The following is a 26038-nucleotide window of genomic DNA, read 5'->3' on the forward strand; positions in this document are numbered from 1 at the left end:
ATCTCATACTACCCCAACCAATACAACGTATGAGTCTTTCTCTTCCCTGACCCTCTCTCTATTCCTGAAGTCTTTATCTATTCACCTGAAAAACCTCAGGCTGGCTAGGCGGTTGTGCTGATGTCTGCTGAACATGTTGCTCGTTAGAACTGGACCGATGATGGGGCTGCTGGCCCTGCCACTGTGGCCAGACACCCACACCCTCTGCTGTCCGGGACTGGAATTGTCCTGCAGTCTGTCCTGCAGTTTCAGAAGCTAGAAATACAGTAAGAATAAACAGTTTGAATCTATTAGTTTCAATGGTGGGGAGAAACCAGCACACAGCTACATGTAAGTCAGTAATTTTACGTATATACCTTCTGCTCTTCTATCTGCTTCTATTTCAAAGCCCATTCTCAAATTAACTTTCATTCCCAAGATAGCATTTCTAAAGAATTCTTTGTTCATTTAAGTATGCATTCCACTACATGTATGTGGTTTTTGTAGTATGATTGTTGTAAATATTATAATAATTCATATGGCTTCTATTACAAATATTGAAATAGTTTTCCTATAGTAAGTTTGTATAAGGATTTTTAAAAGTTATTACTGTTTTGTGTATAGCACCTGTGAGCATGTGTGTTGTGGCTCATTGATGGTCAGAAGACAGCTTGGTGGAGTCAGCTCCTCCTACACATGGGTTCTGGGGACTAAACTCAAGTACTCAGGCTTGTGAGTTAAGCACTTTGCCCAATGGGCCATTTCAACATTCCATGTGCAAGGTTTTTCAATTTCAAACAGACTGCATTTTCTTATAATTATGCCAGCACATAAAGAATACAGGGAAACAATGCTAACTACCAAATCCTCTTTCTTTAGTAGTTGATTTTCCTGTTACTTTTCTTCTCATCTCAACTTACGAAAGTTGGATCCACGGTTGGTGAGAGTAGGGTAGGCAGAAGTACCCTGTGGTGCCGTGGGAGCACCCGGGAGAGACATAGCACTGAATGAGGAGGAAGTCTGAAAGTTGCTCACACCAAACTGGGAAGAACGAGTCTTGGCTGTAGCCTGTGTGGGCACCTGATGAAGAAAGAGGGATACAGAATAAGGGAAATATTGTGTACTTCATCTCTATGAGTCAATACTCATTAACCACTATATTCTTCTAAACCCAACTCATCACCTGTCTCTAACTGTATACTTCTGATGAACTCCCAATTCCTGCTAAAACCATTTTTTTAGGCAACTAAAAGTACAAAAAGCAAAGAATTACAGATTTAATAAAAATAATAACAATTAGTTAATTAAGCTCACTGGGTCATGAAACAAGGAAAAAAAATACATTAAAGTAGAATAAGGGCTGGTTGATAAGAGGAAGAAGTATCAATGAGTCTAGAGTAGAACAAGAGGTTATGGTAAAAATACATTATAGACATACATGAAAACAGTATAACAAACCCATTCTTATATACAATGAGCTCATACACAAACACAGCAACCAAAGACCAATGTGTCTTCCTCAGTTGTTCTCCACCTTATGTGAATGTTCACGTATATATCTGTGGTAAGTGGGTGCATGTACACGCATGTATAGAAGCCAGATGTTATGTTGGGTGTCTTCCTTTATTACTCTCTACCTAATATTTGTTTTGTTTTGGGGGGGCAGAGTTTCTCTGTGTAGACCAGGCTGGCCTGGAATTCACAGAGACCCACCTGCCTCTGGCCTCTCAAGTGCTTGGATTAAAGGTGTATGTACTACCACCACCTGGCTTCCACCTTATTTTATGAGACTGAATCTTTCACTGACCCTGCAGCTCACCCATCTGGCAAGCAAGCTCTAGGGAGCCATCTGTCTCCACTTTCCCAGTCCTGGGAATACAGGTGCTTTCCACCACACCTGATTTAATTTTCTTTCCTTTTTCACATTTACTTAGTGTGCATGAGTCTGCACACACACAAGTGAACACATGCATGCATGAGCATGGGTGTCAGAAGACAACATGCAGGAGTTGGTTCTCTTTTTCCCACCAAGTGGGTCTTGTCGATTAAACTTAGGTCATAAGGCTTGAGTGACAAGCACTTTATCATTAATTAGAGTCATCTCCCCAGTCCCAAAAGTAGAGTTCTATAAAAGAAAAACCACTGCATCATCTACGCAGTCTGTCTTCCCTCCATTTCCAGCTTCTTCTCCCTAAAGAGTGCCATCTTCCCTTTTAGTGGAACATATGTGTAATACAAAAGAGTTTGATGACAACTCTTAGGAAAGTTCATGCCCACACATAGATATGTCTTTCTGAGTGTTTCTCTTGAATTTCAGCTTAATTCTATATTTAAAGAGTCTTTTAATAAAAACTCTAGATCTGCTTCAAAAAGAAAAGAAAAAAATGGAAAAAAAAAACCCCAAAAAACCAAAACAAAACAAAAAACAAACTGCCTGGCATTGGTGGCGCATGCCTTTAATCCCAGCGCTTGGGAGATAGAGGCAGGTGAATCTCTGTGAGTTCCAGGCCAGCCTGGTCTACAGAGCGAGTGCCAGGATAGGCTCCAAAATTACACAGAGAAACCCTGTCTCGAAAAGAAAAACAAAAAACAAAAAAACAAAAAACAAAACAAAACAAAAAACAAAACAAAAAACCTAAACTAAAAAACTAGAAATGAAGCCTCATTATTAACCTCACCAGGAGAGACTCATGGCTGATACTTTGGACAACATCTTCATGCTTTTATTTTCCACTGTATTTTTTGTTCTTGTTCTGTTCCTTTTTTGAGACAGTTTATCTCACTAGGTGGCCCAGGCAGGTCTTGAATGCACCATCTTCCTGTCTCAGCCTCTTCTATGTTGGGATTAAAGCTGTGTACTGTCACACCCAGCTGAACTAAGAAACTAGTCACCACCTCAACATTTTTTATGGACTCATAAATTCTTTTTATTCCCTTTGGTTTTTCAAGACAGGGACTCTCTGTGTAGACCAGGCTGGCCTTGAACTCAAAGAGATCTGCCTGCCTCTGTCTACCACATGTTGGGATTAAAGGTGTGCATCACCACCCAGGTGGAATCATAATTTCTACAGACATTCATAAATACTACAATCTTTAAAGTAACTCCTAGGGAGACAATATATGCATGCTTGATTATACTGAAGCACTGAAAATGATGCTAGTGACTGTCTTCAGCATCAACGCTCATCCTGGCCATGGAGAAATGGATAACCTTCTGTGTGTTTTTATACAATTAAGGTATATATATGGAACAATTCTGGAGCATGGTTTGAGTTTTCATTTTTTTCCTTTTCTAAAGTATTATTTATACAAGAGAAATGCACAAGAGAAATAAGCCTAATTTTATATGCATAGATACTATACCAAGATTTTTCACTATTTTAACAAATAGTCAATGAATATAATTACTAATTTTCTACTTTGGTACTATATTACATAGTCCTAAACAAAGACAACTCTTTGAATTTACTCTAAAGAAATCAAAGCTGTTTGAACTGCTCTTAATGAGCAGTTCTGACTTAAGGTGACTATGTGAAAACCAGAGGCAACAATGAGATTTTTGGAAGTATCTCTGGTATTTTAATTATCTGGCTGCTCTCAACAAACATGAAAATTATAAGTAAGATCAAGAACAGGAATTGGAGAGGAGGTATCATCTAAGATGGCAATAATAAATTTACTTGTAGGGAAAAAAGACCCCAACAAACAAAAAACAACATACAGGTCAGACAGATAAGAGGCTTTACCTGTGCAGAGAAGCCTGGACGGGTACTAGGGGTCCAAGTTGGAGCTGCTCCCTGGGTAGAGTTGGAGTGACGAGAAATCTGGGCCAACATCTGCCCTGCAGAAGATGATGGCTGGACAATGGTTACAGGAGGGGTCAGACCACTATTCCTAGGAGGAACAAATAGAGAGGTAAAGGATTCAAAGGTGATTCTGTCAAGGAAGCTAAGAATCAAAGGACAACCAAATTCTATCCCTATATCCCTTCGATTTCCTTGGAGCTAAGGAAAACCTGATAAATTTGAAAAACATAAGAAAGACTGACAGTCACACACTGACCACACAGAGAGATGGAACCTACAACAAGGCAATAGAATAGGTGCAAAAAATAGGAGGAAAAAAAGCAGCTTCCTCATCTCACCCTAGGTCCAGTTAAGTCCTACTGCTTTGTCTGAAACGACCAGAGAAAGCAAGGGAAGAATGGCACGAGGATTCAGCAACTGAATCCTGCAGAGCCCTGTCAAGCAGCACACACATATGGGGCTCACCTGAAATTTTCTGCCGGCCGGGGGTTAGGAGGGAATGAGTTGCCCTGGGAGAATAGCTGTTGGGTAGCAGGGACAGTGCTGGAGGAGATGCCTTTACTCTGATCTGTGGACCAAAAGGAGTTGGGGGAGGGCCATCAAGGGGCTGTAGTATATAGTTAAATAAATTCCTATTTACTCATGAAGCACGTAATTTACGTGGAAGTATGCTGGAAGACTACCAATTGGGCAGAAGCAGTCCAATCAGTGATAATCAAAATCAGACTGGAAAAGGAGTCTGCGGAAGAAAGCTGTACCTGCACTGATGTTGGGATAGATTTCTGAAAACCTTGGATCTCTGTCCTGGGCAAAGAGACCATCTGACTTCTCAAGGGATTTGTTGTGTTCTGCTCCTGTAGTTGCCACAGGCTGGACAGAAACCTAGGGAATAAAATAATGGAAACCATCAGTAATGGTTGATGTAGCAATTCAATAATGTTCAATTTCACATAAAACACACATTCTCACTGGTTCTGGGAGTTTTTAAGATTAGTTTTTATCTTTTTAATTATGTGTGTGTATATATACACGAATACAGTGCTTACAGAGGTCAGAGGCATCAGACCTGCAACTAAAGTTACAGGTAGTTGTGACATCCACTGTTGGTACTAGGAACTAAACTTGGGTCTTCTGCAAAAGCAGTACTTCCTTAACTACTAACCAATCATGCCAGCTTCGAGATTCATTTTAAAGAAATGCTCACTGTCCTTTTACAGAAGAAGACACACACCCACCTGGGAATGGTTATAGCTGGTCAGCCCATCTCTTCCTGGAACCATATCTAATTCTGTTTGCTGCTGCTGCTGTTGCTGCCTATATGTCAAATAATCAGTGTGGAAAGCAATAAAAAGGATTTTTAACAAAGAATTTGGAGAAAGGGCCTTTAAAAACATAAACCGCATGCAGCAACAACAAAAAAAAATCACCACATTCTGGCTGGTGACTGCACAAAACTTATTATCTTCACAATTTCTCACCTGGATGCCAGCTGCCCTGAACTCATCTCTAGAGACAGATTAGTTGTCGGACCTAGCTGTGACCTCTGGATTGTGTTAGACAGTGTAGGCCGTGGTTCCTGACTAGAGTTCCTAGGAAAATAAAGTAGACAAGAACACACAGAGAGGAAACAAGAAATGACTCAATAAAATAAACTCCATATATTGACCTGTAAAGGGAGGCAATCACTAACAGATCTTTCTTTATAAAGTACAGTCCCATAGGTAACCCATGAAGTTGGTTTCAGAAAAAAAAAAAAAAAATTGCGCTACGGACAACATAGTACCAACTGAAACTATGTCCTAAGAAACAAGGGCTCATTCTGTTTTTTGTTTGTTTGTTTTTAAAGATTTATTTATTTATTATGTATATAGTGTTCTGTCTTCATGTACCCAGGCCAGAAGAGGGCACCAGATCTCATTACAGATGATTGTGAGCCACCATATGGTTGCTGGGAATCGAACTCAGGACCTCTGGAAGAACAAGCAGTGCTGTTAACCACTGAGCCATCTCTCCAGCCCCTCATTCTGTTTGTTGTTGTTTTGAAACAGGATTTCCACAGCCCAGGCTAGCTTAAACTCCGAAGTATGGCGACTTTTAATTTCTGATCACCTGTCTGTACCTCCAAGGACTGAGATTACAAACATGCACCACCACATTCAGTTCATGAGGTGCTAGGGACCAAACTCGGGGTCACCTGCATGCTAGACAGGCACTCTACCAACTGAGCTTTTGCCCTAAAATGAATGTATACATTAAAACAGTTTGGTCTTTTTAAAGACAGGGTATCTCTCTGTATCCCTGACTGTCCTGGAACTCTCTAAGTCAATGGTGATCAACCTTCTTAATGTTATAATTCTTCACTACAGTTCCTTACGTTGTGGTGACCATAAAATTATTATTGCTGCTACTTCATAATGGTAATTTTGCTACTCTTATAAATTGTATGGTAAATATCCGATATGTAACCCCTGTGAAAGGGTCATTTGACCCAGGGGTAATGACCCACAGATTGAGAATCAATGCTCTAGGTAGCTCAGGCTGGCCTCAAATTCACAGGGATCCACTTATGCACCATTATACCCTGATAACAATTTGCTATTTAAAAAGTAATCTCAAGTCAGGCATGGTGATGCTCATCTTTAATCCCAGCACTTGGAGGTCTGCAAAGGATTTCTGTGAGTTTGAGGTCACCTTGGTCTACATGGTGAGTTGCAAGACAACACAAAACATAGGAATATTTGTGCTTCATTCTGAATAGCCAGACAATATAAATAACCCAATGTCCATCACCTGATGAATACAATGGGTCTCCTTATTTAGTAAATCACCCCAACCAAGACACTATCTGCAACTGATACTCTCTTGCAAAAGAAAAATTAGTTTTCTCCAATGGAGTCTCACTAGGTGTATTAACCTCATTTTACTTCAAAGTAGGACCCTTGACTATGAGTAGCTGACCAACATAAGTGTACTCGTTCATAAGTGGTATTTTTGAAGACTTTTTGTCTCATATTGCTCTGTTTGGACATCTTTTTTTTTTTTTGCCTTATCTTTTGCTATATTATTTTGTTTTGGGTCCCCTCCCCCTCCCCTCTGTGTGTGTGTGTGTGTGTGTGTGTGTGTGTGTGTGTGTGTGTGTGTGTGTGTGTGTTGAGAGAATTGGGTAGGTGGAAAGGAGCTAGAAGGAGCTTGGAGAGGGAGAAAGTGTGATCAGAATATAGTATTAATGCACAGCACCAACAATAAAATGAGGTACTAATATATACTACCACATGGTTGTCCCAGGAAGCAGTGAGACCACTCACAAAGGAACCATTTTGTGATTTACACATCTCCAAAATAAGCAGATTTATAGAGATACTAAATTAGATGTTTAAGACTTCAGAGGAAAGGGGAGAATGCACAATTTTAGTGGGCTCAGGGTTTGAGTAGGGATAAAAATGTTCTGAAAATAGATGGTTCTTAGAGTTGCACAACTGCATACCAAACTAAAAACAGTGCCTGTGTAATGGGTGGGATATATGCCCTGTGCAACGTATTTCAATCAAACTTTTTAAAAAGCCGAGAGCTAGGGGACAGAGAGATGGCTCAGTGGTTAAGAGTACTTTCTGTTCTTGCAAAGGACCCAGGTTCAGTTCCCAGTACCCACGTGGCTTCTCACAACTGTCTCCAAGTCTAGTTCCAAGGGAATTTGGTCCCCTTCTGACCTCTGAGGACATCATACATATATGTAGGCAGAACACTCATAATAAAGCTGGATGGAAGCTTGGCATGGTAGTGCACACCTGTAATTCTAGAACTCATGAGGCAGAAGAATAATGACTACTGTGAGTTCAAGTCCAGTCTGGTCTACTTAATGAGTTTCAGATCATTCAGGACTACATAGAGAGGCCTTGTCTCAAACAAACAAACAAAAAGCAAAAGCATAAACAAAACAAACAAGACCAACAACAAAATCAAGCTCAGAAAAAGGAACAGAAATTAATAAGAGTGTGATGTTACTATGCTCTGCAGTAAGCCTTGATCCATGGATCAACTTTAATCCATCACCAGTTTTATATACATTAAAAACTATAGGACACAGACATGGCATTTCTGTGCCTGATTTAATACCACAACAGCAGAGCTGAGTAGTTGCAGTAAAGAGCATATGGTCTAGACCAGGCTGAAATATTTACTATCCTGTCCTTCATAGAAAAGTTTGCCCAACTTTGTTTTAGATGAAAATCCTCCTAGACTAGAGCAAAACACTGGCAGAGTCAAGTGGAGCATACCTTTAACCACAGCACTTAGGGAGGTAGATGGGTATCTGTGAGTTCAAGGCCATCCTGGTCTACAAAAAGAGTTTCAGACCAGCCAGGACTACATATCAAGACCCTGCCTCAAAAACAAACAAATACAAAACCCTTTAAAAAATCCTGAGGTAGAGAAACAGTTCAGTGGTACAGCTCTTTACCTACTTTCTGCAAATCCCTGAGTTTAACCAGAACAGTAAGCAATTAACTAATTAAGACAACATAAAATTGTTACTAAGTAAATCAAATTTAGAAAATTAAAATGAGAACCTTTCCGTTTCAAGAACTAATCTTTAAACTACTGTTTTAATTTTATTTGCAATCTCTTATAGAAATAAATTTACTGAGGACACTGCAGCAGCAGCAGGCATGGGCACTGCCCATAGCATGCACTGCTACTGCTTATTAAAACTGGCTCTACCGTGAGCCAGGGAGATGGCTTGGTAGGAAAAGGCACTTGTCCCCAGGCTGACAACCTGATTTCCATGCCTAGGGCCCACTTGGTAAAGAGAGAACCATTCCCTCAGGTTCTCCTCTGATGTTCATACATGTTCTGTTACATGCCAGCATGATAGACACAAATTAAATAGATGTCAACAGCAAACAAAACCCACCTTACTCTCTACCTTGACTATATCAAATCCTATAGAAATCTGTTAAATGAGGAATCTCAAACTGATGGTATTTCATAAGTCAAAGTTGAAGAGGAGATAGCCTGATAACACTAAGACTTGCCCTGTCCCACCCAGCACCCCATCCCAGGGGTGGCCACAGGAGAAACCCAACATGAGAAAAAGACAGAAGAGTACATACTTCACATTGGTGTTGGTACAGATAATATACTCAATTTCATCTGAATAAGGGTTTTGGAAAGTAAATGAGCTGGTTCTCATCCAAAGCCATTCTCGGTTCTTAGATCGGAATCGGAACATGACAGACAGCACCTGCCCTTTCAATTTCACCACCTGAAAGGGTTTTCAGACATCAGTGGACATAAAACAAAGAAAATTAAGTAATAATCTTCCCACTTTCAGAATCTCAGGACTCTTGTGTTATTGCCCTCTAAGCACCAGTCTTTTTCAATGGTCAAACAAGAGAGAGAGGAAATTAAGGGGACATTTATCTATCAAGTACCTTCCCAAGCTGCAGACTGTATGTATGACTGTATAGTCAAGATGGAACACAGAGACTGTCTCTGTGTTTCCCTTGAAGTTTGCTGCAGACATAGTTAATGAACTGGCTTTGCAAGTCTTTACAAGGAGTTCCAGTTTGGTGACACCAAATACATTTTATACATTACTTATCAATCCCAGCTCTTTTACTCAAAACTTGAGAATCTTAATTTCCACAAAACCCCTATGGGAAGCCTTAGTTTTATTAATGTTTTAGTTCCTGGAACAGAAGACTAATAATAGAGAATATTAGCAACTAACGCTTATTTTATTATGTGCCAACCACTGGGCTACAGGCACTACCTTATGGCACTATCTTGTTCAACCCTCCCATGGGGTTCTACCTTTAAGTGTCACTATACCCATAGGACGGAATTAACTTATAAAATATAAAGAGCAATTATCTAAAGCCACGTCCATTATTTTCACCAAGTACTTCCAGGAGCTCAGGCCTGAGAATTACAACTAGCTACAAGTGAGTTAACTTTCAGTTATCTATAAAGAATTCAGAGGAAAATTTCCTGCTGTGGTCTAAGATCAGGGAAACAGGTAATACTTTAAACGCTTTGAAGAAAATTTCTTGGATACATTTAGTTGAATAGAAGACATTAAGCAGCTAAAGCCCAGTAGACCTTGGACTCTATCTAGTTTCAAAGTATTATCATTTTCTATTTCTTAAACTACAACCTCAGTATAAAGAAAAGTATAGTATCCACCACAGTGCTTAAATGAACACTGATGAGTAAGTGTATAGAATAAGGAAATGATCAAAATATGTACTCAGGCCAAACCAGGAGAAAGGTTACCTGTTGAAAGCTGTCTCTTAGAAGTTGTTGATCTTCAGGGTGACAAAATTCTACAATATTCTTTCCTAAGAGCTCCTAGGGGAGAGAAAAGTAAAATACACACTTTTACATCTGTCAGCTACAGATGTAAACATTATTTCTTTTCTTTATCCTACTATAAACAGGTGTGTGGAGAAAAAAGGGAACAAACAAAAGAAGACAGAGCCACAGTCAGTGAGACAGTGCAATGAGTACTTTGCACAAAGCCTGATGCCCTGAAGCCACATCTCTGGAAGCCACATGGTGGAGAGAACTGACTCCTGCAAGTTATCCTCTTAACTCCAGTTGCATTCAAAGGTACATGCATGTACACTTGTATTTGTAGACTGTAACAGAACAATTAAAAATGAAGAGTTTTTCTCACAACGTCATCTTACTAGCTCTCTTACTATCAGTTTAGAGGGGATTTTTTTTTTTTTTTTTTTTTTTAATCTAAGAGGGGCAATTTTTGCCAGGCATACTCTATAAATCTTAGCATCTCAGGAGGCTGGGACAGAAAGATTTCCAGTTTGAGGCTAGCCTAGGAAGAAACCTATCTCATGAAGGGGGAAAAAAAAAAAAAAAAAAAAAAAAAAGACAGGGAAAGAAAGATAACATTCGTACCTTGTAAGCATGAGGACCTAAGTTTGGTTGTTAGAATATATGTTTTCAAGAAATCCAGGTGAGGCAGGAGAAATAGCTAATCCCTTAAGAACACTTCTTGCTCTTGAAAAAACCATATACTAGGCAGTTAAAAATGAAAAACCAAGTTGGAGGATTTATAATCCCTGATCCAAGACTTCCTATAAAGCAGTTGCTATCAAGACAGTGTTCTAACCACATGGAACCCAGTTCCAGGGGATCCAATGAATTCTTCTGGTCTCTGTGATACCAGATAAACAAATGGTGCACATACATATACTCAAGTACTCACACATATTCGTAATATAAATACAGCAGGGCATTCGAGTGTATGCCTTTACTCTGAGCACCTGGGAGGCAGAGGCAGGCAGACCTCTGATTTTGAGGCTAGCCTGGTCTACAAAGAGAGTTACAATACAACCAAGGCTACATAGTGAGACACTGTTTAAAAAATAAAAATAAAAAATAAAATAAAGTCAACTGTGGTATATTCTCACAATCCCAGAAGAAACAGAGACAGGTGGATTATGGGAGTTCAGGGGCCAGCAAGCCTAGACTGCTTTTCAGTTTCCAGGCCAAGATGAAAGATCTTGCCTCAAAATAAATAGACAAATGGAATCTGGTGAACCGCTAAGATCATGCCCTGGCCCTATTTATGTGCACACACAAAGATTTTCTTCTAGAAGCTTATTTCCAACTTTAGTACTTATACATTTAGGGCTGAGTTAATTTTTGTCTATGGTAGGATGGTTTTTAGGGAGTGGGGTGGTGATGCATATGGAATCTAATACCTACACTAACATTTGTCAGATCTTTTGCTGAAAATCCAATGACCATAAATGGAAAAAAAAAGCTCCCTTCTGGCCACTCATCAGAATAGATCAGTAAATTAACGCCTCCCTATATTAACACCTCACTTCGTCCACTAACACTTTACAGAAAGTGGTGGATCAGGAATGTAAGTAACTTAATTCTTCATTTTCAAGACTTCTTCACTGACCATTTCAAATACTTATAGCCAGGCTCATACAGATCACAGAGGTCATGTACATCAGGGGTAGTTAACTTGATCTATTGCATGAGAACATTATAATAACCAGCACTATACTTACATTTATTACAGGCTTTATTCCATTAGTAAATTATATAAATAACCTAAATAAGGGTTGTTACATTAGAATAATTAAAATAAGTAGTTTTGAATTATCTATATTAATGTCAGAAATACAAAGTAAGTATAAAGGCCGAGCAGTGGTGGTGTACAACTCTAAACCCAGTGCTTAGGAGGCAGAGGCAGGCAGATCTCTATCAGTTCAAGGCCAGCCTGGTCTACAAAACTACACAGAGAAAGCCTGTCTTGAAAAACTAAACCAAACCAAAACAAACAAAAAACCAAAACAAAACAAAAAACAAAAAAATAAAAAAACAAACAAACCCCTAAACAAAAACCAAAGTAAGCATATATTTATACCTACTATTTCCATGTGGTTTCACAAATTATATTTCTCTATATAGGGTGATAGCCTTGGTAGAAGTTGAAACTAGATTTTGCTATTAGCAAAATAAGAGCATCTCTTTTTTTCTGAACTGGACTGCTATATTTTGGTCATCCCTGGAATTAAATATCCATGTGCCCTCAACACTAGCAACAGAAAACAGAAGCCCAAGTATCAACACTGTAGTAACTCCACTCTCACCTGTGGCTGGTAGCCAACAGTAGCCACACAACGGTGATCTACAAAAGTAAATATGCCCTCAATGTTGTGTCGGGAGATGAACTCTGTTGGTTGACAAATGTTACTCATGTCTGTACAGTTGGGAGAACTGGTTACCTAAGAATGGAGAGATAAAAATGAGCCAAAATAATCCCATTACTTACAGAAACATTTTCTTCATGAGTATCTGCGTATATATGAGACTACCAAATTCAAATTTAGGAACTTAACTTGTGTTTCACCCAGAAATGAAAATGGCAATCCCAATGAGAGGCATAAATTCTAGCTCTACTCCTACACATGTTCTCTTTACTACAAGTTAGTAAAGTAAGAAAATAATGAATGCAACCCTAAACAACCTACTTTTTATTTGGTTAGTCTGTGTTCATTATTCAGAATGGTTCAAGTTACTGAGAAACTTAACTGTGTCCAGGAAAAGAATCAGAATCAAGGGGCTAAAGATGGCTCAGTGGTTAAGAGCACTGGCTGCTCTGCCAGAGGTTCTGGGTTCAAGTTCTAGCACCCACATGACAGGTCACATTAATACAAGTGAGTTAAGTCAATTTAAGTTAATGTGACCCATCTAGTACAAACAAGGCAGTTCACATTGATAGAAATGGGTTATAAGAGCTAGCTAAAAACAAGCCTAAGCTATTGGCTGAGCTTTTATAATTAATAATAAGTCTCTGTGTCATTTTTTGGGAGCTGGCTGATGGGACAGAAAAAGACTCATTACATAAGGTGCCCAACATGGGGGCACATATTTCCATACAGGACCTGAGAAAGCTTAAAAAGTAAAGTTCCAAACACACAGAAACACAGAGCCATATACAGTTTCCTAGTCTGTAGTCTCTCAGGCAAGCTGCAGTGTAGAGAGATGAGGTTGCAGGTTTGAGTCAGCCAGCTCCATGTGCAGAGCCACAAGGTGGGTTTAAAGTTTGGCTCACATGGTCAGAGAAGGCAGCAGGTACACAATAAAGTGGTCCACATTGAGAAAACCTTTAAACAGATACAGTAAAAACTAGGGCAACTGGGAGAGAGAGGCAGGTGGATCTCTGTGAGTTTGAGACCAACCTGGTCTACAAGAGCTAGTTCCAGGACAGGATCCAAAACTACACAAGGAAACCCTGCCTAGAAAAACACCCCCCCCCCAAAAAAAAAGAAAGGAAGAAAGGAAGGAAGGAAGAAAGCAAAAAAACTGGGTATGGACAGTCAGAAAAAACAAGTAGTTTAAAAATAAAAAAGTCTTTAAAGAAAGCGTAAAGTAATATAAAAAGAAAAAAGTCACGTAAAGATGGGAAATACACAGAGAATCTGGATCCTGTATGGTGCTTTGTTCACTTTTGTTAATGTTGATAAGTGAATGGCAACTGCTGAGAGACATTGGATTACGAAAGGGACTGCTTAATTAAACCAGGCTAAATATTGTAGAGATGTCTTGGCTTCAGAATGGAAGTTGGGAAATGTATTGCATTGGGAAAGAGGTTATGCCTTTGTTCCCACAGGAAACAAAAAGTTATGCTTCTCTTCGAAATTAATGAAGATCAGGTTTGATTGGGGAAGATCTCCTGAAAATCTTGGCTACATACATGATGAGAGAAACCAAGAAAGACTACAACACAGCTGATCCCTCTTCTGTGGAAATAGCTCTGAGACTAGATGAGACATAAATTTTGTTGACTACAGAGTCTTCATGACTTATTATTACATATGGCATTTCATATGGCCTGGATGGAGGTTTAGTTATACAGTCCAAATGGACTTACAAAGAAAAAAATCATTTTTAGTTGACTTGTGCACACCACATAGTCCATACCTGTGTTAATACAGATATATATGTTATCTTTAAAAGTTTATGTTTTCAGGCCGGGCGACAGTGGCACACCTTTAATCCCAGCACTCGGAAGGCAGAAGCAGGTGAATCTCTGTGAGTTTGAGACCAGTCTACAAGAGCTAGTTCCAGGACAGCCTCCAAAGCCACAGGGAAACCCTATTTCGAAATCCCCCACCCCCCCCCCAAAAAAGTTTATGTTTTCAGAAAAAAAGGACCAGACACCAATGAAGACAAGATGTCCAGGTGATCCAGACTCTCAGAATACTTTTGCTCCAGTTTCCTCAAAATCCTGCATCCAGAACAACTTCAAAGCTGCTAGCTAAGATGGTTCAGCCTCACAGACTACCCAGCCAAGACCAGATAAGTTTTATACTTCCCCATCACAAAGAAACTAAACAAAAAATAATGCAACTAGCTCTCCCAGGACTTGACCATTATCCTAATTTTTTCAGGGTCCCCTAGGATGCTGTCACAACCAGAAAACAGGAAGCAGTCTAGGAAACACGATGCCCACATTCCCAAGAGGTAGGGTGGGTGGTCTTTGGTCATTTGGTGAGTTATGGATGTTTGTCATTGTATAGGGAAGTTGGTTACAAGGTGTTATTGGTCATGGTCAGAAAAAAAGCTCAACAAAGGAGATTAGATTTAGGAATCTCTTTCTGAAGTGAAAAAGGGGGGATATAGCATAGAAATGATGGGACAAAAGGTGTGGATTGTTGAGTTTACTTTTGAACAACCATTAGTCTCAAATATTTTTCATTGGTATGGATTTTTGTATATTGATACAAATTTAATGCTACTTTTGTTATAATGTATACATGTTTCTACTCTTGTTTAAGGTATGGTATCTATGCAGCTAATTTAAAAATGTAAAGTTTTAGTCCTTGAAAGCTATTTAAGATAATAAAGACAGGTTAGTAGTTGGTCATCTACAATAATCAAGCTTGCAGTCATATAAGGTATGTTTACAAGGTTAAACCGATATATATAGATAAATGGTCTTCAAATACTTCAAAGACCTACAGAATATAGCATGTAAGATGTTTTAATAACAACACTTTTTTCTCCCTAAGACGGGGTTTCTCTGTAGCTCTGGAGGCTGTCCTGGAACTACCTCTTGTATACCAGGCTGGCCTGGAATTCACAGAGATCCACCTGCTTCTGGCTCCTAAGTGCTGGGATTAAAGGTGTGCACCACCACCGCCTGGTAAGACTTTTCTTGACAATGAGACAAGCACCAATTTAGTTCAAAAGAAGATGATGGCCATCGAAGAAACTCCATATGGAGTTTGCTTTCCTTACAGCAAAGAGCTAACCATTTGGGCAAGAAACTGCCCTTGCCTCAATTGCTGACAGTGTACTGTCAAAACTGGACAAGCAAGACACAAAAAAGGGGACGGCCAAACTTTGCCAAGACAGGGTGGGCCAGTCCTTCAAAATTTCTTGCTTCTCAGAAATGTCTGTCAGATATTCTAGGCCTGTAGGCCTAAAGTGGATGTCCCAACATTACAGACGAGTATCTGTCCAGGCAGCCAGGTGTCCCTGTTGTTAGGTAACAGAGTTAAAGACTAAATAATTAGCCTTAAAAAGTTTTCCTTAATGATGATAAAAGGCAAATTAAGTATAAAACTTTATACTTACAAAGATAAGACAAACAATAGAGTATTTTCTTTAATCTTGCCAAATACAAATGGACTGTATATTCTAACTCTAATTCTTGATTAACTGGTTTTGATGTATATAATTTTACTATGTTAAAGTTAAAACCTTTCTTTTTAATTACATAAAAGGGGGGAATGCTGTGGAACAATGTTGGTACACTGTAAATATGTTAATAAAAACATATTTTTATTAACATTTATTAAATCAATTAATTTAATAAAAACATTGGTTAATAAAAAGCTGACTGGTCTATGGCTGGGCCGGAAGAGATTGGGAGAGAGACCCAGACTAGGAGAATGTGGGGAATAAGGGTGGAGTTAGAGGAGATGCCATGAGATTGCAGAGTAAGCAGGATGAGAAGTACCTAAATTGAAGTGAACGAGCCTCAGGGCAGCAAATAGATTAATAGAAATGGGTTAATTTAAGTTATAAGAGCTAGCTAGGCCGGGCATTGGCGGCACATGCCTTTAATCCCAGCACTCGGGAGGCAGAGGCAGGTAGATCTCTATGAGTTGGAGGCCAGCCTGATCTACAGAGCAAGTTCCAGGGTAGGCTCCAAAGCAATACAGAGAAACCCTGTCTCGAAAAAGCAAAATCAATAAATAAAGGAGCTAGCTAAAAACAAGCCTAAGCTATTGGCTGATCATTTATAATTAATATTGAGTCTCTATGCAGTTATTTGGGAACCAGCTGGTGGGACAGAAAAGTCCACCTACACAAGTCCCGGCATCCACATGGCAGGTCATAAATTTTTATAACTGCAGTTCCAGAGCATCCAATGTCCTCTTCTGGCCTCCTCAGGAACCAGGCATGCAAGTTGTGCACAGACACACACGCAAGCAAAACACCCATAAACATAAAATAAAAATTTAAAAATATATCATAAAGCATGTAATAACAAAAGAATAACAATTGTTTTTACTTTGCATAGGAACAAAATTAATTAACTGGAAATGGAAAAGTAAGAAGTGCAAAGCTAAAAATAACAGAGTTAAGGGGAGCCTGGCATGGGTTGTCTGCCTAAACTCCCAGCACTCAGAAAGCTGAAGTGAGAGACACCTTGAATCAATGAGCTGGAGACCTAAGAAACACAGGGAAGCAATACCAACAACAAAAAGATTACCATCCTCTTTCATGAGCTTGATTTTTACCAAGTCTGAGAATAGCAACGTTTACTACAAATAACACATTTTTTCAGGTTTTTAGATTTATGGAATTTTCCTATGTATTCACAGAGTAAAAGAAAATTAAGTCCTGGAAAGATTTTTTTTTTTCCTAATCTGAAAGGGACATAGATAAGAAGACTCATACTTGCCTGCAGCCTGCCAATGGCCACTAGGCAGAATTTGCTTCCCTGGCCAGCTTCTGGGTCATCATCCGGGAGCGACACACCTTCATGAAGGAAAAGATTCAGAGACATCTCAAACCCAAATCCCTTTAAAGGCAAGTGACTGCAAGCTCACCAATACATTTCTGTATGAAGATGCTAAGTATAAAACGATTTTTAAAAAGGTAATCAATTATACAGATTCTTTATTGTCAGTCATTGTTTTGTGTTTGTATTTTTTATTTTTATTTTTAAGACAGAGTATAACTGTCTTAAATGGAACTTTTGAATCTGTAACCTTGACTGTTCATTCTGCTTTCCAATGGTAGAATTACCGGCATGAACCAGCATACCTGGTTTCAATATTTTAATTGTAACAAATTGGGAAATACAAGTCCCAGCCAAAGTCATCTAAAAACATAAACTTTACAATGCTGTGTGTTTATACACAGAAGTAAACATTCCTGCCTTACCTGTGACTTTTAAAATTAACAAAAAATAAATTATCCAAAACACTAAAAGATATTCATATTCACAGAAGGGAAGAGTGCATCCCTTACAACTTCTTTATCTCTCATTTTTATTTAAGAAAAAACATTTTCTTGATAGCTATTTAGAAATAAGGATCATACATACATTAACTGTATGATTTATATATAAGTTGACTAAAAATTTTATGTATCATTATTCATAACAATAATTCAGATTAACTTCTCAATTATATTAATTCCCATTTATTAGCTACATGGTATGTGCCAGGAACGAGACTGTGTGCTTTTCTTACACTAAATCTAATTCTCTCAATAATGATATACAGGATATATTATCTCAAATTATAGATGAGAAAACTGATGTAAAGATCAAGTAACGTACCATAGGTTAAATTATTACTATAATGTCAGAAAGCAAATGTAGGATTTCCCAAATCAGTGTTAATTTCATCTTAAAACATATCAATGGGGGCTGAGAAATGGCTCAGTGGTTAAGCTGCTCTTTCAGAGAACCCAAGGTCAATTCCCAGCACCTACATGGCAGCTCACAACTGTATGTAACTCCAGTCCCAGGGGATCTTACACCCACTTCTGGCCTCTGTGGGTACCAGGCAAACAGGTGGTTCCCAGACAAAATACCCATACACATAAAATAAATAATAAAACTTGTCTCTCTTTTCTCTGGATTTCTGGCTTCTGTAAATCCCTATTTCCCAAAAATACTCTTCCAGTGGGAAAATAATAAGGTAAGATTTGGAAACTCTTACAGGCAATTTAAAAAGCTGATCTAGCTAGGCATAGAGAATCAAGTCTGTAATCCTGGCAGCTGTGAGGCTGAGTAGAAGGCTGCCTTGAGTTCAAGGTATTAAAACAAAGCAAAAATCTGATTCACACATCCTACCACCTTTGCTGCATCCCTTATTTAATCCCAAATCCAAATAAAACTACTCTACTTACATCTAGACTTTCAGGAGAAAAGCCCCCTTTCAAGTTATTGCAATCAAGCCATTTCCTTTACCCCTCAAAGCCTCACTCCCATTTCAGTTTTCCAAAATTAAATTGCATTAAATCCTAATGTTTCAGGCTGGACATAGTGGTGGCACACCTTTAATCCTAGCATTTAACAGGCAAAGGCAAATGGGTCTCTGTGAATCTTCAGCCAGCTTGGTCAATATAAAGAGTTCCAGGACAGCCAGGGCTACTTGGAGAGACCCTGTCTCAAATAAAATAAAATTCCAGTGTTTCTTTGCCACGACTGCTTAAAGACATAGTATTCAGTATAAAATATTATTATGAATTTGGATAGTTATTTTCTTATTCATTTTGTTGTTTTTTTTGGTCCTTACATGTACTAGGCAAGTACTCTACTACTGAGCTATATTCCTAGCCCTAATAACTGAATTATAAGCCACCCATGTTAATTCATGTCTGGCAATTCCAGGAGGAGGTTAAGGTGGGGAAACTGCTTGAATTCGGGAGTTCCATACTAGCAATAAATAATTATCTATTTTATATGCAATATTACATACTGTAAATATTTAGGGGTAATATTAGCAATATACTTTAAAAACTTTTGTGTGTGTGTGTGTGTGTGTGTGTGTGTGTGTGTGTGTGTTTGCCTGTGTGAGTTTAGGGCACCACATGTGTACAGAAACCTGCAGAGGCCAAAAGAGGGTGTCAGATCCCAAGGAACTGGAGCTGTAGGTGGTTCTACCAGAACATATGGCTGAGAACTGAACCTGGGTTTTCTGCAAGAGTAGCAAATGCTCTGAACTACTGAGCCCTCTTTCCAGCCCCCAATGATGATTACCCCCCCCCCACTAAAAAAAAAAAACAAAAAAACAAAAAGCCAGGAGGTGGTGGTGCATTCTCTTAATCCCAGCACTCCAAGCACAGAGGCAGGTGGATCTCTATGAGTTCAAGGCCAACCTGGTCTACAAAGCAAATTCTAGGACAGCCAGAGCTGATACACGGAGAAACCCTGTCTCAATCCCCCACTAAGCTGTTACACAGGGAAACCCTGTCTCACCCCCCCCCAAAAAAAAACCCCTTTGTATTGAAAATTTGTAAGTCATGAAGTACATCAGGAGAGAATCCCTACCTGCTGGAGGCCAGGCCTTGATGTAGCCTGTGCAGTGGACAACCACAAAGTGAGGCTCTCCTTCCTTCGCAGAGCCAAGTCCATTCCTACAAGAGTTACACTAATCAGGGGGAAATTCTACAAAGTAAACTTGTCTTTTAAGAGCATTCATTCATTCACTTATTTATCTAAATCATTTATTACTGCTACATGTGTGTATGATATGGGGGTTGCATGAACCCCCTCAACCTGTGGAGGTTGGAGGTCAGAGAAGAGAACAACTCTGTGGAATCCGTTTTCCCCATCCACAAAATTTGTGGGTTGTGAAGACTGAACTCAGTTCAAAGGAAGTGACTTTATCTACTAAGCCATTTTGATAGCCCCAAAGTATTTTGTTTTGTTTTTTCCTTTAGTTTTTTTTTTTTTTCCACATTTGCTTGTTTGCTTATGTATGTATGTGGTTGGGTGTGTGAAAGTCAGAGGACAACCCATGGGAGTCAGTTCTTATCTTCTACCATTTGAGCACCAGAGATTAAACTCAGTTGTCAGGTCTGGCATTGATCACCTTTGTCAGATGAGCAACCCCAGAAGCCCACACAAAGCAAATTTTAAAGGGAAACAAAGCCTAAGAATCTTCAACTTTAGCTTCTTAAATATTCAGAAAACTAATCACTGCTTGCCCCTTCCCATCCAAAAAATAGCCAAGCTTTTAGTCCACACACACACACACACACACACACAAAGAAAAATAGGTAAAGTAGTAGGCAGTTTTCTTAAACAGAATGAGCAAGAGAAGCTTTTCAAGTTCAGAAACCACAGGGCAATGGTGGCACACACCTTTAATCCCAACACTGGGGAGGCAAAGGAAAGTGGATCTCTGTGAGTTCAAGGCCAGCCTGGTCTACAAAGCGAGTTCCAGGACAGCCTGGGCTACACAGAGAAACCCTTTCTTCAAAACCAAAACTAAGTAAATAAATAAAGTTTGGAAACATTGCCAGAAAATAAGTGAGAGTGAGGTAAAAGAGAGTGAGAGGTGTTAGAGAAAGTAAAAAACTCCATCTCTTGATTTTCATGGCTTAGGATTTTACCTGCATCTATTCCGCAAAAAGCTCAGTCTATTCATGCAAACAGGGTCCACGGAGCTATTGCCACACCTGTTTTAACAAACAAAAAATAAAGGTTGTGGGGCTATAATAAATAATAGCAGTAGGATAAGAGGATCCGACTACACATGTTAAACTGGGAACAACAGGGCAATCAAGCTGAGTTTGTCAAACTTTCTATTGTTTTTGTTTTGTTTAATTTGAGGCAGCACCTTCAGGCCTAGGCTGGCCTGGAACTATCTATGTAGCTAGGGAGTACCTTGAACTGACCACCCTTCCTTCAGCCACCAGTACCTGAGTGATGGTATTACAGGCATGTACCAACATACCACTTTTATATAGTGTTAGGTATTAAACCTAGAACTCCATGAATTGTAAACAAGCACTCTCCCAAAAATGCCATATCCCCATTTAAACACACGCACGCACGCACGCACGCACGCACGCACGCGCACGCACGCACGCACGCGCACACACACACACACACACACACACACACACACACACACACACGCGCGCGCGCGCGCGCGCGCAAATATAATTTATTTATTTGGGATCTGTGTGTCACTGTGTACATGTGAAGGTCAGAAGGCAACTTAGTGCAGTTGATTCTCTCTCTACTATGTGGGTTCCAGTAATCAAACTCACTGTCAGGCTTTTTTCCAAGTTTCCTTACTTGCTATGCTATCTCTGTGGTTGCCAACCCAAACTAGGTTTTGAGATAGGATCTCACGTAGCACAGAATAATCTCAAATTCCTTATGTGCCTGTCTTTAACTCCCAAGTGATAGGATGCCAACAGTACTTTAGGAACTACTTAAAAAAAAAAAAAAATTGGTGGGGGGGGGGACTGGAGAGATGATTCCTCCAGAATCCTGAGTTCAATTCCCAGCAACCACAGGGAGGCTCACAACCATCTACAATAATATCTGGTGTCCTCTTCTGGTGTGCAGACATACCTGCAGGCAGAACACTGTTTTCACATAAATAAATGTATAAATAAATAAATAAATAAATAAATAAATAAATAAATTTTTTTTAAAAATTCTTAGAATATTAAGACTTTTGTGAGTCTGGTGGTGGTGGTGGTAGCAGCTATGGCCCACGCCTTTAATACCAGCACTTGGGAGGCAGAAGCAGGTAAATCTCTGTTGAGTTTGGGGCCAGCCTGGTCTACAGAGCAGAGAAACCCCATCTCAAAAAAAAAAAAAAAAAAAAAAACAAAACTCTGAAAAACATAGCCAGTCAGATGACCTACTGGAGAAAGGCACTTACCTTACCACACAAGCCTTCGGACTTGAATTACCTCAACCCACATGGTCAAAGGAGAAAACCACCTCAAACAACAACTTGTACTCCAACCTCCACACACATGAATCCACATTCATATACACAATGCACACACAAGGTATTTTATTTACTCTAAAAAACAAAACAACAAACATGCCTATAATCCCAGCACTTAGACACTGAAGCATGTCAATATTGAGTTTGATGTCTGAATATGTATAAATGGGGGAGGGGTAAGGTCTTAACTCAAGCCCCTTCAACCTTGATTTTTGAGACAGGGTCTCTCAATGGGACCCGGGGCTCACCAATTTGGCTAAGCTTTTCCAGAAATGGGATAAGCAGAAAGACCATGTCTAGCTTTTTCTATGGGTTCTGGGGATTGAGTTCAGGTTCTTCATGTGTGTGCAGCAAACACTGAGTACTGAGCTATCTCCTAAGTTCTGAATCCATTTTTTAAAAAAGATTTTTATTTTGTGTCTGAGTGCTTCTCCTGTACTGCCTATGTGCACCACGTAGTTGGCCTGTTGGCCAAGGAGGTTAGAGGAGGACTTGAGTCACAGATGGCTATGAGCCTCCATGTGAGTACTGTGAATCGATCCTGGGTCCTGTGGAAGAGCAAGTGCTCTCAACTGGAAAGCCATCTCTCCAGGCCCCTGAATCCATTTAAAGCATTTTTATGTGTGTGCTGTTGTGCCTGCCTGTCTGTGCACCACTTCCATGCCTGGTGCCCACAGAAGCCAAATGGAAGTGTCAGGTTCCCTGGAACTGGACTAACAGACAGTTGTAAGCTACCATGTGGTGTGGGTAATAAAACTGGGGATGGAGCCGGGCGTTGGTGGCACACGCCTTTAATCCCAGCACTCGGGAGGCAGAGGCAGGCAAATCTCTGTGAGTTCCAGGCCAGCCTGATCTCCAGAGTGAGTGCCAGGATAGGCTCCAAAGCTACACAGAGAAATCCTGTCTCGAAAAACAAAAAAAGAAAAAAAAAAAAAAAAAAAAAACAAAAAACTGGGGATGGAATAGCAGAAAGTGCTGAAGCCTCTAAGCCCCTTTTTATAATCAATAAAATACAAACCATGAATCTTACCCTATATACAGTTGTGAAAATAAAGAAGACAGAAATAGGAAGAAACAAAAGGCCTACCAACTATGCCATAAGAGTAATTCATTAAGTGTTGTTTCTCTTACTAAGTACTATATTAGAACTCAGACAGAACATCTGGTTCTTGAGAATTAAATGTAATCCAATTGTATCCAGAAATATAGATCTAGAAATTAAATGATAATGCCTTTGACCGAAATGAAAGCCTCAGCTGCTCACTGTCCCCACCCCAACACAATCCCAAGCTTCACACTCACCTCATTCGACAAATAAAGGATCTTCTTGAGCCCATACACATCCTCATGGAAGACTGCTGACCTTCCTTTTTCACTGTGCCAGTCTTTAGATCCAGGATTCGCCCTGGAGAAGGATGTGGAGAGCAAACTCAAGTTAGTTCTTGCGCATAAGAAAGGGAAGAGACACAGGACGTCAGTGTCTACCCGGCTCCCAGCCTTCCTGTTCAAGACAGAGATGCTTTTTTGAGCCTAAACTACTTCCATCCTCCTCTAGGAATCTCACTATTAGCTCTATAATGGCACTGCAAATGTCTCTGGGTAAGACAGGAGTGAAAAGTACTTCCAGGAAGCAAGAGGCGAAGTTTATCTTTTTGTTGTTTTAAATAATTTATTTAACTTGGTGGGAAGGTGTCAGAAGCCCTGGAACTGGAGTCACAGATATTCCTAAACTGCCATGTGGGTGCTGAGAATTGAACCCTGGTCCTCTGGAAGAGCAGCCAGTGCTCTTAAAAACTGAGCCAACTTTCCAGTCCTTTTTGTTGTTGTTTTTTGTTTTGCCTTTGCAAACAGAGTTTCTCTGTGTAGCCCTGGCTGTCCTGGAACTCACTATGCAGACCAGGATGGCCTCAAACCCAGAGATCTGACTGCCTCTGCCTCCCAAGTGTTGGCATTAAAGGTATGCGTCACCATGACTGGCCAAGCAAGGCGTATTTTCATCTTTGATATTCTTTTCTTACAAAATTTTATTTTTTTTTGTTGTGTGTATATGTCCACTAATATACGTGGAGGGGAGAAGACAACTCTGTAGAGTTGCTCTTCCACTTTCACATAGGTTCTATAGATTAAGTTTAGATTGCTGAGTTCACATGACAAGCTCCTTTACCGACTAAGCAATCTAGCCAGTCTATCTTCAAGCTTGGAGAGTTGGGAATCTGGCTTTAAAAACAAGTAATTTTACATGAAGAAACATATCTGTCTGAAAACAAATCCTCTCCTTTATCAAAAAAACAAAACAAAACAAAACAGCAGTAACCTCTGGGGAAACAGAAAACTAGAGAAATGAAATATACAAAAATCGCAAAAGGGAAAAACTAAAAACTGAAATATGAACATGTCCACTGTGAAGATATTGGAATTTCTTGCATTTTGACTACCAGTTGTTTTCCACTTTGTAATTTCCTATAGAGTTGCCTAGAACAAATGTCACTTATTCTTCTAACCCAAATGTTGGCAAAGGAGTGAATCTCATTTAAATGGTGGAGGGGAGAATGACACAGTAAACATACAATGACAACAACCAAGTACCTTATACACTGACCGATAACCATTCTCTAATAGAACCTAGCAGAAAGTCAAGGACAAGTGTGTATGAAAAAAATGCCAGGTAACAGATGAAATACATGCATAATTGTTTTATTATGTGAACACAGGGGAAAGAAACTACTGTACATTTTAATTTCCCTATTTTATTTACAGTATAATTAAGATACAAATTAACCTAACCACTGATGAAACATTTTCTAAGAATGAGCCACACAGTGGATATTCTGCATGTGAATAAAATTTAACAAGTATATTCATTAAGGGAAGTTTTTTTATAAGCTTCTGCCAGATTCGACAAATCAATGAAAGGAATTAAATGTCTCTAATGCCTCAGCAAAATGAAGACTTTTTTCCCCCACTCATTTGCTATCCACCCAACTCTCACCTGTCAGAGCATTTTCTGACGTAGAAAGCTGCTCTCTGAGTTTATCCACATCGTCTGGGTGCACCTGATCGTAGAGTGTACTCCCAAACCATTCAGACTGTGGTTGGTTCAAAACAGGAGTCACCGAGTCAGAGACATAAACCACTCGGCCAGTCTCACACGAGACAATAAACAGAAAGCCATCTGCTGCCTCCAAGATCAAATGTTTCAGTTCCTGGTCAAGAAAATATTTCAAAGTTAATAGTGAACTCTGAAAAATCATGTATTTCTAGTCATGGAAAGCAGCAAGATTCTTTGGTATATATGCATTGCTCCATTAGGAATTGAAGGTCATACCTCAGCCAAGCCACGGGTTCCCACCCTAAATATCCACTGGCAAAGTGTTTACAATAAGTATTCTATTTCTCTAAGTTGCTAGACACGACACCTCTTTCTTTTAATACTCAAGGGAAAATAAAAAGGCTTACAATAATGAGACACTTAGAAGGGGGCAGGGGACTTGGACTCATGGCAATCATTTAGCTTTGGCTTCTCAAGAACTGGAATTAGAACTAACACATATAGCTAATAACTGGCTTAAAAACAACACAAGAAGACAGGTTCTCATGTAGATCAGTCTGAACTCAAACTTGCTACCTAGTGAAGGATGCCGTGAGTTCCTGGTCATCCTGTCTCCACCAGGTCCTGGGAGTCCAGGTGGCCAGCACCACCCCGACTGTACGGATGTCAAATTAACCAGGGTTTTGAGCACGCTAGCTAGCACTCTGTCAAGT

The 26038-nt window shown here is 39.6% G+C and overlaps 1 protein-coding gene across 9 annotated transcripts in view; it reads right to left on the reverse strand.

The window, feature by feature from the left end:
• Arnt (aryl hydrocarbon receptor nuclear translocator) overlaps positions 1-26038 on the reverse strand; it is a 79501-nt gene that overhangs the window by 2713 nt on the left and 50750 nt on the right. For all 9 annotated transcript variants that reach the window (XM_035451944.1, XM_035451943.1, XM_035451942.1 and 6 more), the window contains 15 exons: positions 25266-25479; positions 23579-23681; positions 20916-20981; positions 19849-19934; positions 17245-17321; positions 12416-12550; positions 10059-10133; positions 8894-9045; positions 5264-5374; positions 5021-5099; positions 4544-4667; positions 4251-4353; positions 3726-3873; positions 900-1059; positions 86-255 (listed from right to left, as the gene is read on the reverse strand). In XM_035451944.1, the coding sequence (XP_035307835.1) occupies positions 86-255; positions 900-1059; positions 3726-3873; positions 4251-4353; positions 4544-4667; positions 5021-5099; positions 5264-5374; positions 8894-9045; positions 10059-10133; positions 12416-12550; positions 17245-17321; positions 19849-19934; positions 20916-20981; positions 23579-23681; positions 25266-25479 (1803 nt within the window). The remainder of the gene's footprint in view (positions 1-85; positions 256-899; positions 1060-3725; positions 3874-4250; positions 4354-4543; positions 4668-5020; positions 5100-5263; positions 5375-8893; positions 9046-10058; positions 10134-12415; positions 12551-17244; positions 17322-19848; positions 19935-20915; positions 20982-23578; positions 23682-25265; positions 25480-26038) is intronic.

The sequence above is a fragment of the Cricetulus griseus genome (assembly GCF_003668045.3).
Source record: "Cricetulus griseus strain 17A/GY chromosome 1 unlocalized genomic scaffold, alternate assembly CriGri-PICRH-1.0 chr1_0, whole genome shotgun sequence".
In the NCBI taxonomy this organism is placed as follows: Eukaryota; Metazoa; Chordata; class Mammalia; order Rodentia; family Cricetidae; genus Cricetulus; species Cricetulus griseus.